General features: G+C 40.4%; 1 protein-coding gene across 7 annotated transcripts in view; it reads left to right on the forward strand.

Moving 5' to 3' along the window:
- The window catches only part of Ralgapb (Ral GTPase activating protein non-catalytic subunit beta), a 116,118-nt gene that overhangs the window by 25,021 nt on the left and 75,295 nt on the right, over positions 1-15,802 (forward strand). For 5 of the 7 annotated variants that reach the window (XM_012950722.2, XM_045155847.1, XM_004666683.3 and 2 more), the window contains exons 4-7: positions 4,207-4,370; positions 8,245-8,431; positions 11,495-11,626; positions 15,212-15,390. In XM_012950722.2, coding sequence (XP_012806176.1) covers positions 4,207-4,370; positions 8,245-8,431; positions 11,495-11,626; positions 15,212-15,390 — 662 coding nt within the window. Of the gene's footprint in view, positions 1-4,174; positions 4,371-8,244; positions 8,432-11,494; positions 11,627-15,211; positions 15,391-15,802 lie in introns of all 7 variants that reach the window. The other 2 variants (XM_045155849.1, XM_045155850.1) reach the window with 2 other exon arrangements.

The following is a 15,802-nucleotide window of genomic DNA, read 5'->3' on the forward strand; positions in this document are numbered from 1 at the left end:
TAAAATTTTTTTATTAACAACTTCCATGATTATAAAAAGTACCCCAAGGTGGTACCCTCCCTCCCCCACTTACCCCTTTGAAACTCCACTCTCCATCATACCCCCTCCCCATCTCAATCAGTCTCTCTTTTACTTTTGATGTCTTGATCTTTTCCTCCTCTTATGGCAGTCTTATGCGGGTAGTATCAGTCACTGTGAGGCCATGGATATCCAGGCCATTTTGTGTCTGAAGGGAGCATGTTGTATGGAGTCCTGCCTTTCCTTTGGCTCTTACATTCTTTCCGCCACCCCTTCCACATTAGACCCTGAGCCTTGGAAGGTGTACTTTTTCGTTTCTTGTTAAGATTTTTACATTCTGAAGCTGAGGATACAGCTCAGAGGCAGACTTTTTACCCTGAATACCCAAGACTCTGGGCTTCCTTATAACATTTTGTGAAATACAGACAAGAATAAGCATTGGTTTCCCACCAGTTCATGAGGCTGTTTTCAATTGTGTTTTATGTGTGCGAAAGGGGCAGTAGTATTTCTCTCCCATTATAAAAAAGTTCTTATTGGAGTTTTTAGTCTGTCACATAGATGGGAAAGTACTGGATGAATCACTCAGAAACCACTTTCTTTTTTCTGTTTTTGGTTTTTTGAGGTAGGGGTTCATTCTAGTCCAGGCTAACCTGGAATTCCCTATGTAATCTCTGGGTGGCCTTGAACTCATAGTGATCCTCCTACCTCTGCCTCCGGAGTGCTGGGATTAAAGGCGTGTGCCACCATGCCCCGCTTAAATTTTATCTTTCTAAATTTAGAAGGAAGTTGGTTTCAGACAATCTGAATTGAATAAAAGTAGTCTTCATCAGAACTGTGGTCTGTAGGATCAGGTATAAACTATCTTCCTTGTACAAAGCACCAGCTGCATTCTGGCACCTACATAGACTAGCTGCTACTAATTCTGTTTGAGCCCTGTTCTGTAGTTAGATGCGTAAGAATTTTTCTAAGACCACTTACAAATCTTTATATCATTTGCCCTTTTGTTACCTTTCTTCTTCTTTTTTTTTTTTTGGTTTGGTTTTTCGAGGTAGCGTCTTGCTCTAGCCCAGGCTGACCTGGAATTCACTATGGAGTCTCAGGGTGGCCTCAAACTCACAGCAATCTTCCTACCTTTGCCTCCCAAGTACTGGGATTAAAGGTGTGGATCACCACGCCTGGCTTTCATCTTCCTTCTTTTGTCCATTGCCCTGCTGTCCATATTTCATTCTTACTGGCTTATCTTGCATTTTGTCTTATAAGAAGTCTTATGTGATCATGCAGGCCCACAGTGATTACACATTCTCTGAACCTGTGCAGTATTCCTGTATCACTTAATCCTTCATTCTTTTACTGCTTTTTTTTTTAAAAAAAATATGTAGTTTCAGGGCTAGAGAGATGGCTTACCAGTGAAGGTGCTTGCCTGCAAAGCCAAAGGACCTAGATTTGATTCCCCAGGACTTACATAAGCCAGATGGACAAGGTAGCATACATGTCTGGAGTTCATTTGCAGCAGTTGGAGGCCCTAGTGTGACCATGTCTCTCTTTACCTCTCTCTATCAAATAAATAAATAAAAATATTAAAAAGTAAAAATGTAGTTTCTTTTTTTTTTCCTTTTCTTTTTCTTTTCTTTTTTTTTTTGAGATAAGGTAGTCTACTTTGACCTGAAATTCACTATGTAGTCTAAGGGTGGCTTTGAACTCACGGTGATCCTCCTACCTCTGCCTCCCAAGTGCTGGGATTAAAGGTGTGCACCACCATGCCAGGTGTAGTTTCATTTTCTCATCCAACCAATAAGAGGACAGAAACTGGGCTGACTGTATTTTGAGTCATAGTACTTAGAGCAGTGCTGGCATTATGTAGGGATTAAATGCTTGTTGCTTGTATTTGTTGACTTCAAATGGAAATAACAGGAAATGGATATTTACAAGTATGTAGACTTTTTTGTTTTTTTGGCTTTTCGATGTAGGGTCTCACTGGCCCAAACTGACCTGGAATTCACTATGGAGTCTCAGGGTGGCCTTGAACTCAGGCAATCCTCCTACCTCTGCCTCCCGAGTGCTGGGATTAAAGGTGTGAAGTATGTAGACTTTTAAAAAGTATAGCTTTAATCTTTCTTGCCATCCTATTTAAGGATAGTGTGTGGGTTAGCCTGCGCTAGAGTGAGACCTTACCTCCAAAAAAAAACCCTACTCAAAATACCCTTTATCATTTTGCTAGAGATTAAGTCCAAGTGAGTGCCCATTAGTTTGGTAGTTTTTGCATAGTAAAGTGACAAATGAACCATCTTGTAAAATTGCTTAGAGCTTTAATTACTCAGTTCTTTAGGAAACAATGTTCAGCGGGAGTGAGCAAACTTATTATTTTTGTGTGTGTGGTTTTTCCAGGTAGAGTCTTGCTCTAGCCTAGGCTGACCTGGAATTTACTAATCTCAGGGTGGCCTCGAACTCAAGGTGATCCTTCTACCTCTGCCTCCTAAGTGCCGGGTGGCCTCGAACTCAAGGTGATCCTTCTACCTCTGCCTCCTAAGTGCCGGGACTAAAGATATGCACCACCACGCCTGGCTGAGAAACTTTTTTTTAAAGAACCAGATAGTAAATACTAACTATGTTGCAGGCCATATGGCATTGCAACTCTTCCAATAGAGTGGGAAGGCAGCTCTAGACTACATAAAGGAAGGAAAAAGAAGATTATGTAAGAACCCAGGTGGTAGGGCAGGTTCACTGGTCCCTGCTGTAAAGTGTTTCTGCAGACTACAAGCTACTTTTTTTTCCCCAAGGTTGGATTTTACTCTAACCCAGGTTGACCTGGAACTCACTCTGTAGTCCCAAGTTTGAGTTCATGATGATAATAAGATAAGACTGTCTTGGGTTTCACACAGGAATCTGGAGATTAGCTTACTATTTGTTAATGCAGTTCTTGAAATTCTTAGGTGGTCTGTCTTAGGAGGTAGGATAAGGGCTGAGTCTTGGACCTCTTTCTCTTCTACTCTATTTTATAGATTGGGTTTCTTCTTATGGGGAAAGGGTGTTCTGCATATTACAAAGAAATTGAGGGCTAGAGAGATGGCAGAGCAGTTAAGGCGTTGCCTGTAAAGCCAAAGGACCCATGTTTGATTCCCCAGGACTCATGAAAGCAGGATGCACAAGGGACACATGTGTCTGGAGTTCATTTGCAGTGGTTAGAGGCCCTGGTGTGCCCATTCTCTCTCTGTCTGTCTCCTATCTCTCTCTGCTTGTAAATACATAAATTAAAAAAAACAAGAAATTGATAACTGTTGTTCTAGGAGAACTTAGAATCCTTCGGAGCCCCCATCTTTTTATTAGTCCAATAGTAGCAAGTGCTCATTTTCTACATATCTTTATACTTCATCAATTTTGAACATTTTGTTTACTCCCATGGTTGTTCTCTAGCTTTGGAGAGACTATAAGCACTGTGAAGTCATGAAGAATTCTTGTGAATGGATATTTCAAAAACAATTAAAGGAGAGGCTGGGTGTGCTGGCACATGCCTTTAATCCCAGCACTTGGGAGGTTAAGGTAGGAAGATTGCTGTGAGTTTGAGGCCACTCTGAGACTGCATAGTGAATTCCAGGTCAGCCTGAACTAGAGTGAGACCCTACCTCAAAAAAAAATAAAATAAAATAAAAACTGGGTGTGGTGGTGCACACCTATAATCCCAGCACTTAGGAGGCAGAGGTAGGAGGATTGCCATGTGTTCAAGGCCACACTGAGACTACATAGTGAATTCCAGGTCAGCCTGGGCTAGAGCAAGACCCTACCTCAAAAAATAAAATCTAATAAAATAAAAGAGAATGCAAGGGTCTGTCTGCTTCAGTGTGAACAGCAGGAATAGCTCTTTTAGGAAAAACCTGCTCAGTACCCGTTAGTATGTTTCAGCCTTACTTCAGACATGACAACGCAGAGGTGAAGTTAACTTTCTAGTTTTCTCTCTGTTTCTTAGAAGCCAAACTTTCACAGGAGCAGTAGATGGAGATTCTGAGGTGCTGACCTGAATAATGGTGGGGGAGGGGGTGGAGGAATTAGCTGTAAACTGAGGTAGGTGTGCCTGTCCCTGTCTGCTGAGAGGGAGGTCAGTGGACCGCTGGGCTACATCAGTAAGTTTCCTCTTCTTTGGCTGTTGCTGTCTCTCTTCCAGGCCTGTCAGTGATATCTGTCTGTCTTCTTCAGACAGGAACAGGGCTCCAATCAGATTCGACTGTGCTTACAGGTTCTGAGAGCCATTCAGAAATTGGCCCGTGAGTCATCCATCATGGCCCGAGAAACCTGGGAAGTCTTACTGTTGTTTCTTCTGCAAATAAATGACATACTTCTGGCCCCTCCAACTGTTCAAGGTTTGTAAATTGTTACCTTTTTGAGCTCTAAATGCAATTCACATTTAAACTTATATGACTGATAGACTCAGTGGGAATATAATTTTGTTAAGACAGTTGAAAAGCCCAGGTTAAAAGTTCTTAGACTAGCCAGGCATGGTGGTGCACATCTTTAATTCCAGCACTTGGGAGGCAGAGGTAGGAGGATCGCTGTGAGTTTGAGGTCACCCTGAGATTACATAGTGAATTCCAGGTCAGCCTCGGCTAGAGTGAGACCCTACCTCAAAAAAACAAAACAAAACAAAAAAAGTTCTTAGACTGCAAATTCTCAATGATAAAATTATATAACTACATCATTTTACTTTTAGTGATAATTTTGTTAATGTAGGGAAGAACTTGTTCAATTATGTTTGATAAGCACAGGAAGGTAACTTGTTTAGTGTAATAAGATAGAGCCTGTATAGGAAAAAGCATACTGATTAAATTAGAACCTATAGATTGAAAAAACTGATGATAAAGTAGTGGTCAAGAAGATAACTTGTGTGTGTATTTGTATGTGTGTGTGCACTCAAGTGTATGTGTGCTGAGGAAATGAACTCAGGCCTAGCCCATGCTAGGCAAGTACTCTACCCCTGAGCATCATCCATCTTAACGTCCCTAGCCCAGAAAACATCTTGCTCAGCAAATGAAACACCCAAAGTCTTAAAGGTGTTCAGTTTGGAAGTATGACAGAATGTATTCATTAGCTAGACATTAAAGAGCTTCTAGTTCTACTGAATTTTACAGTGTATTTCAGAAACCCCACTTTGTACACTAAAGCCCAGCATGTTCTCATCATTAACACACATGAATGTGTTTGGCACTGTTATATAAATGTAGAGTATGGAAATGCCTTGAAGGACTTAGGGAATTGTGGTGTGGGAAAGAATCCAGGACAGGAATACCATCTTGTGTTGATGAAAGCTAACCAGTTAAGCCACTGATTCATTGGCTCTCTGCTGCTTGCTCCCTATTGTAGTTATTCTCACATTGCTGGTACAAAACACCTGGCCAAAAGCAGCTTATGGGAGGAAAGGATTTATTTTGGCTTACAGTTTTGAGGGGAACCTTCATGATGGCAGAGAAAAGATGACAGAACAGAGGCTAGATGACAACCTTGCCACAGTAGGTGGAAAACTGCAGCAGGAGAGTGAGCTGATCTCTGGCAAGGGTACTGGCTATAACAGCCCAGAGTCCACCCCCAGCAACACACCTCCTCCAGCAAGACTCTGCCTCCCAAATTGCTACCAGCTCGAGACCATGTATTCAGAACACAAGTTTATGGGGGAACATGTGGTTCAGAGCACTATACACACATGTCAGTGATATCAACAGCACCAGAATGGCAGCTCACTGCCTTCTTTGCCTCTTGCTTATTGGAACTTGGATTTTGCTTATTTGAAGTCATATACCAATTACTTTCCTATTCCTAACTTTACTTACTGTAGCCATACAAAGTATGTATGTATGTGTATGTTTGTGTATGTATGTATGTGTGTGTGTATATATGTGTGTGTGTGTGTGTGTGTATAATTATTTACAAGCAGAGAGAGAGAGAGGAGAGAAGGAACATGAGAGAATAACTGTACCAGGGCCTCCTGCTACTTCAAACAGAACTCCATTCACTTTTTAAAAAAATTTATTTATGAGAGAGAAAATTGGTGTACCAGGGCCTCTAGCCACTGAAATCTATTTCCAGATGCTTATGCCATCTTGTGCAATGTATCACCTTGTGCATCTGGCTTACATAGGTTCTGGGGAGCCAAACCTGGCTCTTAAGGCTTTGCAGGCAAGCACCTTAACCACTAAGCTATTTCTCCAGCCCAACAATGGAATTCCAGATGCATGATCTGGTTTTACATAAGTACTGGAGTATTTAACCTGGGACGTCAGATTGTGCAAGCAAGTACCGTAACCACTAAGCAATCTCTCCAACCCACGTATTTTGAACTATGCAAAATAAAGTCCAGTGCTCTGGTTCTAAGTCTTGGTTTTGTCCTGCTTAGCACTAGTTTTTTGCTTCTTTTAAAAAAGTATTTTATTTTTATTTATTTGACATAGAAAGAGGGAGAGAGAGAGAATGGGTGTGCCAGGGCCTTCAGCCACTGCAAATGAACTCCAGATGCTTGCTCCCCCTTGTGCATCTGGCTAACTTGGGTCCTGGGGAATGAAACCTGGGTCCTTTGGCTTTGCAGGCAAATGCCTTAATTGTTAAGCCATCTCTCCAGCCTTGCTTCTTCTTCTTTTTTTTTTTTCCCATTTTTGGTTTTTCAAGGTAGGGTCTTAACCTAGCCCAGGCTGACCTGGAATTCACTATATAGTCTCAGGGTGGCCTTGAATTCATGATGATCCTCCTAAGTGCTTCCCGAGTGCTGGAATTAAAAGCCTATACTACCATGCCCAGCTTGCTTCTTTTTTAAAAGTTATTTTATTTTTGAGTAAAAGAGCAAGGCAGAGAGAGAGAATGGGTGCACCATTTACCTATTTGCAAGCAGAGAGAGAGAGAGAGAGAAAGAATGGGTGTGCCTGGGCTTCCTGCCACTTCTAACTAACTCCAGACAAATGTTACTTTCTGACTTTTGCATCTGGCTGATTTTTTTTTTTAAATTTATTAGGAGAGAGAGAGTGAAAGAATGAATGAGAATGGGTGTGTTAGGGCATTCAGTCTCTGTAAATGAATTCCAGATGCATGTGCCACCTTGCGCATATGGCTTTATGTGGGCACTGAGGAATCAAATCCGTTATAGCCAACTTTTGAGTTAGGTGTTTATTCTGATTCTTTCCCTTATTTCCTTATTGGCTACATGGATTTGAGGACAAGTTATATAACTTTACTGAACTTAATTTTTTTCACTTTCAAATAGGTATAGTTAATAATTGGTAATAGCCAAGAAGGGTAATTCATACCTGTAATCCCAGCACTGGGTAGGCTGAGGCAGAAGATTCGTGTATTTAGGATCAACTGAACTACATAGTAAACTCCATGCCAGCCAGAGACATGTAGCAAGCCCCTCTCCCCCCTCCCCCCGGATTATGTATGTGAGGTCAAATGTGTGAACTGTTTGGCACAGAAACTGATTTCTAGCAGTCATTCATTATAGACACTCACCCTTTCTTTTCTCCCTTGTGTGCTTGAGTCTGTCCGTCCATCCCCTTACCTCCTAGAAGATTAAGATCTTACTAAGAAGGAAGTTTGAAAATTTAAAGTACCTGAGCCTGGTAGTGCATGCCTTTAATCCCAGTGCTCAAGAGGCAGAGGTAGGAGGATCGCTGTGAATTCAAGGCCAGCATGAGACTATATAGTGAATTCTAGGTTAGCCTGAGCTAGAGCAAGACCCAACCTGGAAAAAGTGATATAAAAAAAAAGAAAAAGAGCCGGGCGTGGTGGCGCACGCCTTTAATCCCAGCACTCGGGAGGCAGAGGTAGGTGGATTGCTGTGAGTTTGAGGCCACCCTTGAGACTACACAGTGAGTTCCAGGTCAGCCTGGACTAGAGACCCTACCTCAAAAAAAAAAAGAAAAAGAGAAAAGAAAACAAATTAATTCATTGATGTTACCATAAAATTCCTTCATAGAAGCTCCTAATAATTCCTTTTCTTTATTTGAAGCTTGTTACTTAACATTGCAGTTATTTAAGATGGGCATGGTGGCGCATGCCTTTAATCCCAGCACTTGGGAGGCAAAGGTAGGAGGATCTCTGTGAGTTCAAGGTCACTGGTTAATTCCAGGTCAGCCTGGACCAGAGTGAAACCCTACCTCAGGAAAAAAAAAATAGTTTTGAGCAGTTTTCCTATGTTAGTAAATTAAAGATTCTGCTTTAAAGGTAAGCATGACAATTTTTTTTCCCATTGGCCAGGTGGCATTGCTGAGAATCTAGCAGAGAAGTTGATTGGTGTTCTGTTTGAGGTCTGGTTACTAGCTTGTACACGGTGCTTCCCAACACCTCCTTATTGGAAGACAGCAAAGGAGATGGTGGCAAACTGGAGGCACCATCCGGCCGTGGTGGAGCAGTGGAGCAAGGTCATCTGTGCGCTCACTTCCAGGTAGATCTTTGGTCTCCTCATCTCATGGACTTTGGGCAGCCCTCCTCTGGGTCTGGAGGTCTTCAGGGTTCAATGAAAATACTTGCAAATACCGATATATTATAAAAAGCCTGTATCAATTATTACTGTACTTCAGATACAGATTGAGCTATTTAAAAAATAGATTAGTACAAGCTGGGCATCGTGGCACGTGCCTTTAATCCCAGCACTCGGAAGGCAAAGGTAGGAGGATTGCTGTGAGTTCGAGGCCACCCTGAGACTCCATAGTGAATTCCAGGTCAGCCTGGGCTAGAGTGAGACCCTACCTCAAAAAAAAAAAAAAAAAAAAAAGATTAGTGCTTGTCTAATCTAAAACCTTTTGAGACATAAATTCTGTGCCATTCCCTCTCAAATCCAGCTCTCTGATTATTAAAATAATGGAAATAAAAAGATAGACTAGGGTTTATTGAAACCCTAATATAGGTACTTATGTTTAATTTTCTAAAAATGGAACCAAGTTTATAACCAAATTAGTTTATTAAATGACTTTTCCTTTTTACTGCTTATGTAATGCCATTACTATTCTTAATAAACTCTTAGGTTGTTTTAGTATTTCACATTCTGGAGTTTTCCAATTATGTTGTTTTCATATTAGCTAACATATTTCATGTTCCCTGTTTTTATTACAAACTGGTGTCTAAAAATTTAATACAATCTAAATTTGATTGGGGAAAGGATAGTAGCAACAACTATTTGGTAGGTGGGCATTATTACGTATTAGAAGGTAGAGTGGCCTTTAAAAAATATTATTAGCTGGGCATGATAGCACATGCCTTGAATTCCAGTGCTCAGGAGGCAGTGGTAGGAGGATAAGTATGAGTTCGAGGCTGCCCTGAGACTTCATAGTGAATTCCAGGTTAGCCTGAACTAGACTAGAGTGAGATACTACCTGAAAAACCAAAAACCAAAAAAAAAAAAAAATTTATTTATTTGAACGGGGGTGGGGGAGAGCAGATAGATAAAAAGAATGGGCATGGGCATGCCAGGCCCTCTATCCACTGCAAACGAATTCCAGACATCTGTGCCACCTTGTGCATCATGCTTTTTTTAGTACTGGGGTATTGAACCTGGGTCCTTAGGCTTTGCAGGCAGGCACCTTAACTGATAAGCCAATTCTCTAGCCCAAGTGGTCTTTTTGTAAAATTAATTAAGTAATTATCTGTAATGATGTCTATTTACATACTGGACATCTGTGAAAAATGGATCTTTCCCTTACACAATTGAGTAGAATCAAAGAATATTTTAGTATGCCATGGTGATTGTCAATATTGTAAATCTTTTTTTAAAAACAATTTTTTTTGTTTCTGTTTACTTGAGAGAGAGAAAGAGGCAGATAGAGAAGAGAGAATGGGCACACCAGGGCCTCCAGCCACTGCAAACAAACTCCAGATGCATGTGCCACCTTGTGCATCTGGGCTATGTGTATACTGAGGAATCAAACCTGGATCTTTAGGCTTTGCGGGCAAGCCCCTTAACTGCTAAGCCATCTCTAAGGCCCCTGTAAATCCTCCTTTAACTGATTTTTTAAATTTTTAAAAATGGAGGGTGGGGGGGGCTAGAGAAATGGCTTAGCAGTTAAGGCTCCTCTTGCCTGTGAAGCCTAAGGATCTAGGTTAAATTCCCAAGTACCCATATAAGCCAGATACACATGTGTCTGGAGTTCCATTTGCAGTGGCTGGAGGCCCTGGTATGTACATTCTCTTTCTTCTTTATTTGCTTTCTTTCTCTCTCCAGTGAATAAATAAGAAAAATGCAGGGGGAGATACTCATTATTTAAAGATAACTAATATTTTACTATATTTTTCTCATTTAGTTCTCTTGTTAAAAAAACAAACAATTTGAAGGCTTGAGAGATGGTTTGGTGGTTAAGGTGCTTGCCTGCCAAGCCTAACGTCCTTAGTTCAAATCTTCAGTACCTGCATACACCAGATGCACAAGCAACACATGCATCTGGAGTTCTTTTCCAGTGGCTAGAGTCCCCAGGCCACCTATACTCTCTCTCTGACCATATCTCTCTGCTTGCAAATAAATAAATGAAATACTTAAAAAAGACTTTAAAAAAATAGAAATAATTTATATCATTTTATCATATGATATAATTATGACTACAATAACAAAAATTCAGTTTATTACTTGTAAGGGATATATAAGTAATAATAAATTATAAGTTATTTAAATCAATAATTTGAATATATTATGTAACAGGGCACATTAAAGCATCTTTAAGGGTATGTGTATGGTTTTTTCTTTTTTGGGGGATAGTTTCAAGGTAGGTTCTCGCTTTAGCTCAGACTGACCACTGTGTAGTCTCAGGGTGGCCTCAAACTCACAGTGATCCTCCTACCTCTGCCAGGATTAAAGGCATGTGCCACTACACATGTCTTGTGTATGTATTTTATTTATTTTATTTGCAAACAGAGAGAGAGAGAGAGACAGACAGAATGGATATGCCAGGGCCTGTAGCCAATGCAAACGGACTCAGATAAATGTGCCACTCTGTGCATCTGGCTTTATGTGGGTACTGGGAAATCAAATCCCAGTCTTTCGGGTGTGCAGGCAAGTGCCTTACCATCTGAGCCATCTCTCCAGCCTTTTTTTTTGGTGGGGGGGAGTTGTGTGTTAAGGTCTCTAGTCCAGATTCATCTGCTACTCACTCTGTAGTCCGTCCCAGGTTGGCCTTGAATTCATGGTGATCCTCCTACCTCTGCCTCCTGAGTGCTGGGATTAAGGGTGTGCACTTCCACACCCTGTCTGTTTTTCATTCTTTTAAGAAATGGGCTGGGTTGGGGTGACACTGGTTTGTAATCCCAGCTACTCAGGCCAATGTAGGGGAATCATAGATTCAAGGCACGTTTGGGCAACTTAGTGAGACTGTCCCATAGTAAAAAGTTACTAGAGGGTTTGCTCAGTGGGAGATTGCTTGCTTAGTATACATGAGGCTTTAGGTTCAGTCCATAGTTCCACTAAGGGAAGAAAAAAAGGAAAAGAAGTAGATTTAGTGGTATATTTCTTTTATTTTTCTAGATTGCTGCGTTTTACATATGGCCCTTCATTTCCTCCATTTAAAGTTCCTGATGAAGATGCCAACTTGATCCCTCCAGAAATGGATAATGAGTGTGTTGCACAAACATGGTTTCGGTTTTTACATATGTTAAGGTATTGTGATAGTATCATTTCATGTGTACTTAGTGTCTTAGAGAAAGAGCTGTGCTGTACTTACAGTTGGAATGTGGAATAGGTCTGCTAAACACAGTCCATGTAATGGAGCCAGACTGCAGCCAACACATCTGTATCATGTGCCTCCTCCTCCCCCATGCTAATGGGTTTGGCTTGCCTTCAAGTACTTTTGACTACCCTCTCTAGGAACTTGTTCCCTTGGCTGTGGCTTGAGCCTTGGTGATGATGGCTCTCCCAGAACTTTGTCCCATTCTGTGGAGTGGAAAGCGCTTCTTTCTGTGTCACAGTTCATCAACTTGGCTCTCAAGGCCTTTTCCTGTCTTCCAACATCTATATGTTTATGAAACTTTTATTTTCTTGTTTCATGATCCCAACTTAGACCTTCCCCTGCATGTTCTCTTTCTGGTTTGACTTCATTTTTCTTTGTTTCTTACTCTTCTAAATTGTGCTGTATGAATGTTTTATAAAATTGGTACGTGAAGAATTTTTGATCATTTCTTTCTAACGTTTACTTTGTGGTTTTTAGCTTTCATCAGGCTTTGCTTTTTACTACTTTCTCTTTGAACTTTTTCTCTCCTTTAAAATTAGAAAACTAGGCTGGAGAGATGGCTTAGCAGTTAAGGCACTAGCCTGTGAAGCCTAAGTACTGAGATTGAATTCCCTAGAGCCCATGTAAGCTAGATGTACATTGCACATGTGTCTGGAGTTCATTTGCAGTAGCTAGAGGCCTTGGCGTGCCCATTCTCTCTGTCTGTATAATAAATAAATAAAAATAAATAAAACAGAATTAGAAAGTCTTTCTGTATTTGATTAGACAGATATTCAACTCTATTCTAATTTTGTTACTTCTGATATTAAGTTCCTTTATATAAACAAGAATTTACCTGTAAGTTACACTGCCCAATTAATCTCTCCATTTATTTCTTTATTTTTTTTTTTGTTTTTCAAGTTAGTCTCGCTGTAGCCCAGGCTGACCTGGAATTTATTCGGTAGTCTCAGGGTGGCCTTGAACTCAAGATAATCTTCCTGCTTCTGCCTCCCAAGTGCTTGGATTAAAGGCATGCACCACCACACCCAGCTTCCAGTTATTCTTATGCTAGATTCACACTTTATTTTAGCTCTATAATGTTTACTGATATTGAGTAGGCTTAATATCTTTCAGCTATTCCTGCATGTTTTATTAACATTTCAGATGAACTTTAGAGTTTGTCAAATTATAAAATATAGTTGGCTCCTCTTTCTTTCTATAGGTTCTTTATTTATGGGTTCAGCTAACCAGGGACCAAAGTATTTGAAAGAACAAGTTATATCTGTACTGAACATCTTCATATTTTTTCTTGCTATTAGTCCCTTAATATAGGTATAGCATTTGTATTAGGTATTATAGGTCATCTTTAAAGTATACAAATGAACACACACTTTTTTTAATTTTTATTTATTTATTTGAGAGAGAAAGAAGGAGAGTTGAGAGAGAAAGAAGGAGAGAGAGAGAGAGAGAGGGAGAAGAATGGCACACTAGGGCTTCTAATCATTGCAGATGAGCTCCAGATGCGTGCGCCACCATGTGCATCTGGCTTATGTGGGTACTGGAGACTTGAACCTGGGTCTTTTGGCTTCATAGACAAGTGCCTTAACCTCTAAGTCATCTCTCCAGCCCACATCGTACCTTATTTTGCACATCCGTAGATTTTGCTATCTGCAGGAGATCCTGGAAGTAATTCCTACATAGATGCAAAGGGGAATCTGTACAAGCAGGAAAAAAAAAAAAAAAAACCTCATAAAACATTTTTGGAGTATGGCCTGTATAGGGTAAGGAAATCTTTTATAAAATCTAAGAAAAGGAGGCTGGAAAGATGGCTTAGCAGTTAAGGTGCTGGCTGGCAAAGCCAAAGGATCTAGATTCAGTTCATCAGGTCCCACATAAATACAGATGTACAAGGTGGTACATGCATATGAAGTTCTTTAAGGGCTTGAAAAAAAATGAGCCCTTAAGCTTTATTCTTGGAATTTTCTTTTAAATTTTTATTATTTGAGAGAGGGAGAGAGAGAGAGAAAGGTAAACCAGAGCCCCCAGCTGCTGCAAACAAACTGCAGACACATGTGCCACCTTGTGCATCTGGCTTACCTGAGTCCTGGGGAATGGAATCTTGATCCTTTTTTTTTTTTAATTTTTATTTTTGTTTATTTTTATTTATTTGAGAGCAACAGACAGAGAGAGAAAGAGGCAGAGAGAGAGAGAGAGAGAGAGAGAGAGAGAGAGAGAGGGAGGGAGGGAGGGAGGGAGGGAGAGAGAGAGAGAGAGAGAGGGGGGGGGGGGAGAATGGGCGCGCCAGGGCCTCCAGCCACTGCAGACGAACTCCAGATGCGTGCGCCCCCTTGTGCATCTGGTTAACGTGGGACCTGGAGAATCGAGCCTCGAACTGTGGTCCTTAGGCTTCACAGGCAAGCGCTTAACCGCTAAGCCATCTCTCCAGCCCTGATCCTTTGGCTTTGTAGTCAAGAGCCTTAACTGCTAAGCCATCAATCCAGCCCTAGCCTTGGAATGTTTTTAAGGGGGGATAGTCATTGCAGGGCAGTCATGTTGGTACACACTTGGAAAATAGAGACAGGAGGATCACTTGAGGCCACTCTAGGCTGCATAGAAAGTTCCAGCCAGCCTGACATTGTAAGACCCTGTTTGCAGAAGGGATTTGGATAATATTTTCTTGTGTTTTCATTTTTTTGTTTGTTTGTTTAGGTTTCTGAGGTAGTGTTCACTCTAGCCCAGGTTGACCTGGGATTCATTATGTAGTCTCAGGGTAACCTTGAATTCATAGTGATCCTCCTTCTTCTGCCTCCTGAGTGCTGGGATTAAAGGTGTGTAGCACCTTGTCTGGCTCATGTCTTCACTTCTAATTTATCTCTCTCAGGCTTCATTTTTCTTCTTGAGCTGACATTGATCCTTTTGGTTATAAAGAATAGAAACTTGCTTAAGCAAATGCTGCCAAAATAAAAAAAAAAAAAAAAAAGAGAGGTTATGTGTTGTTAGAGAGCTCACACTAGGCTCTGAACAGCAGTGAACAACCAGTCCTTCAGTTAGGGAAAGATTAAGGCAGCCTTGGAACAAGGCACTCAGTTATGCCTGTCTTCATTTTCTTGCTTCTGTTACAGAAAAATGTAAACCAAGTCCAAATATATGGCTTTAGTAAGTAGTCATGCGCATAGTACAAAACTGAAACATGAATCTTGATTTTCAAATCATTTAAAAAAAAGAAAATGACTTATTTATAGGTTTACTATTAATTCTAAACATTAGCATTTATACTCACAAAATTAAAACCTTCTTGTCTTACTTTGACTTTTATTCTGTGAAGAATAAAGTTCCTATGAAAAATAAAAACAAAAAACTCTAGCAAGTATATAGAGAAACATTCATATTTGAATACCTCGTTCATTAAATACACATCAATCTTCTCTCTAAATCAAAGAAATAGATACAGATAATCTGTTCATAAGTTGGACTGCATGATCTTATTGCTGTAGAAATTTATAAATTTGTAATTAATTCTTTCTCTTTTTTAATAGTAATCCTGTGGATTTGAGTAACCCAGCCATTATAAGCTCTACTCCCAAATTTCAGGAGCAGTTCTTGAATGTGAGCGGAATGCCACAAGAATTGAATCAGTATCCCTGCCTTAAACATCTGCCTCAAATATTTTTTCGTGCCATGCGTGGAATCAGCTGTCTGGTGGATGCATTCTTAGGTAAATTTTATGTATATTATTAAATATTTGAAAAGCTATGTTTAGATAATTGCATTAAAAAAGCTTTTTTTTCTTTTTTTTTGGTTTTTCAAGGTAGGGTCTCACTCTAGCCCAGGCAGACCTGGAACTCACTGTGTAGTCTCAGGGTGGCCTCGAACTCATGATGATCCTCCTATGTCTGCCTCCAGAGTGCTGTGATTAAAGGTGTACAGCACCACACCTGGCTTTTTTTTTTTTTTTTTTTTTTTTTTTTTTTTTTTTTTTTTTTTGAGGTAGGGTTTCACTGTAGTCTGGGCTGACCTGGAATTTTGTTCTCAGGGTGGCCTCAAACTCATGGTGATCCTCCTACCTCTGCCTTCCAAGTGCTGGGATTAAAGACACCAGTACACCCAGCTCTAAAATTTATTCTTTC

The sequence above is a fragment of the Jaculus jaculus genome, chromosome 8, assembly GCF_020740685.1.
Source record: "Jaculus jaculus isolate mJacJac1 chromosome 8, mJacJac1.mat.Y.cur, whole genome shotgun sequence".
NCBI classification, from domain to species: Eukaryota; Metazoa; Chordata; class Mammalia; order Rodentia; family Dipodidae; genus Jaculus; species Jaculus jaculus.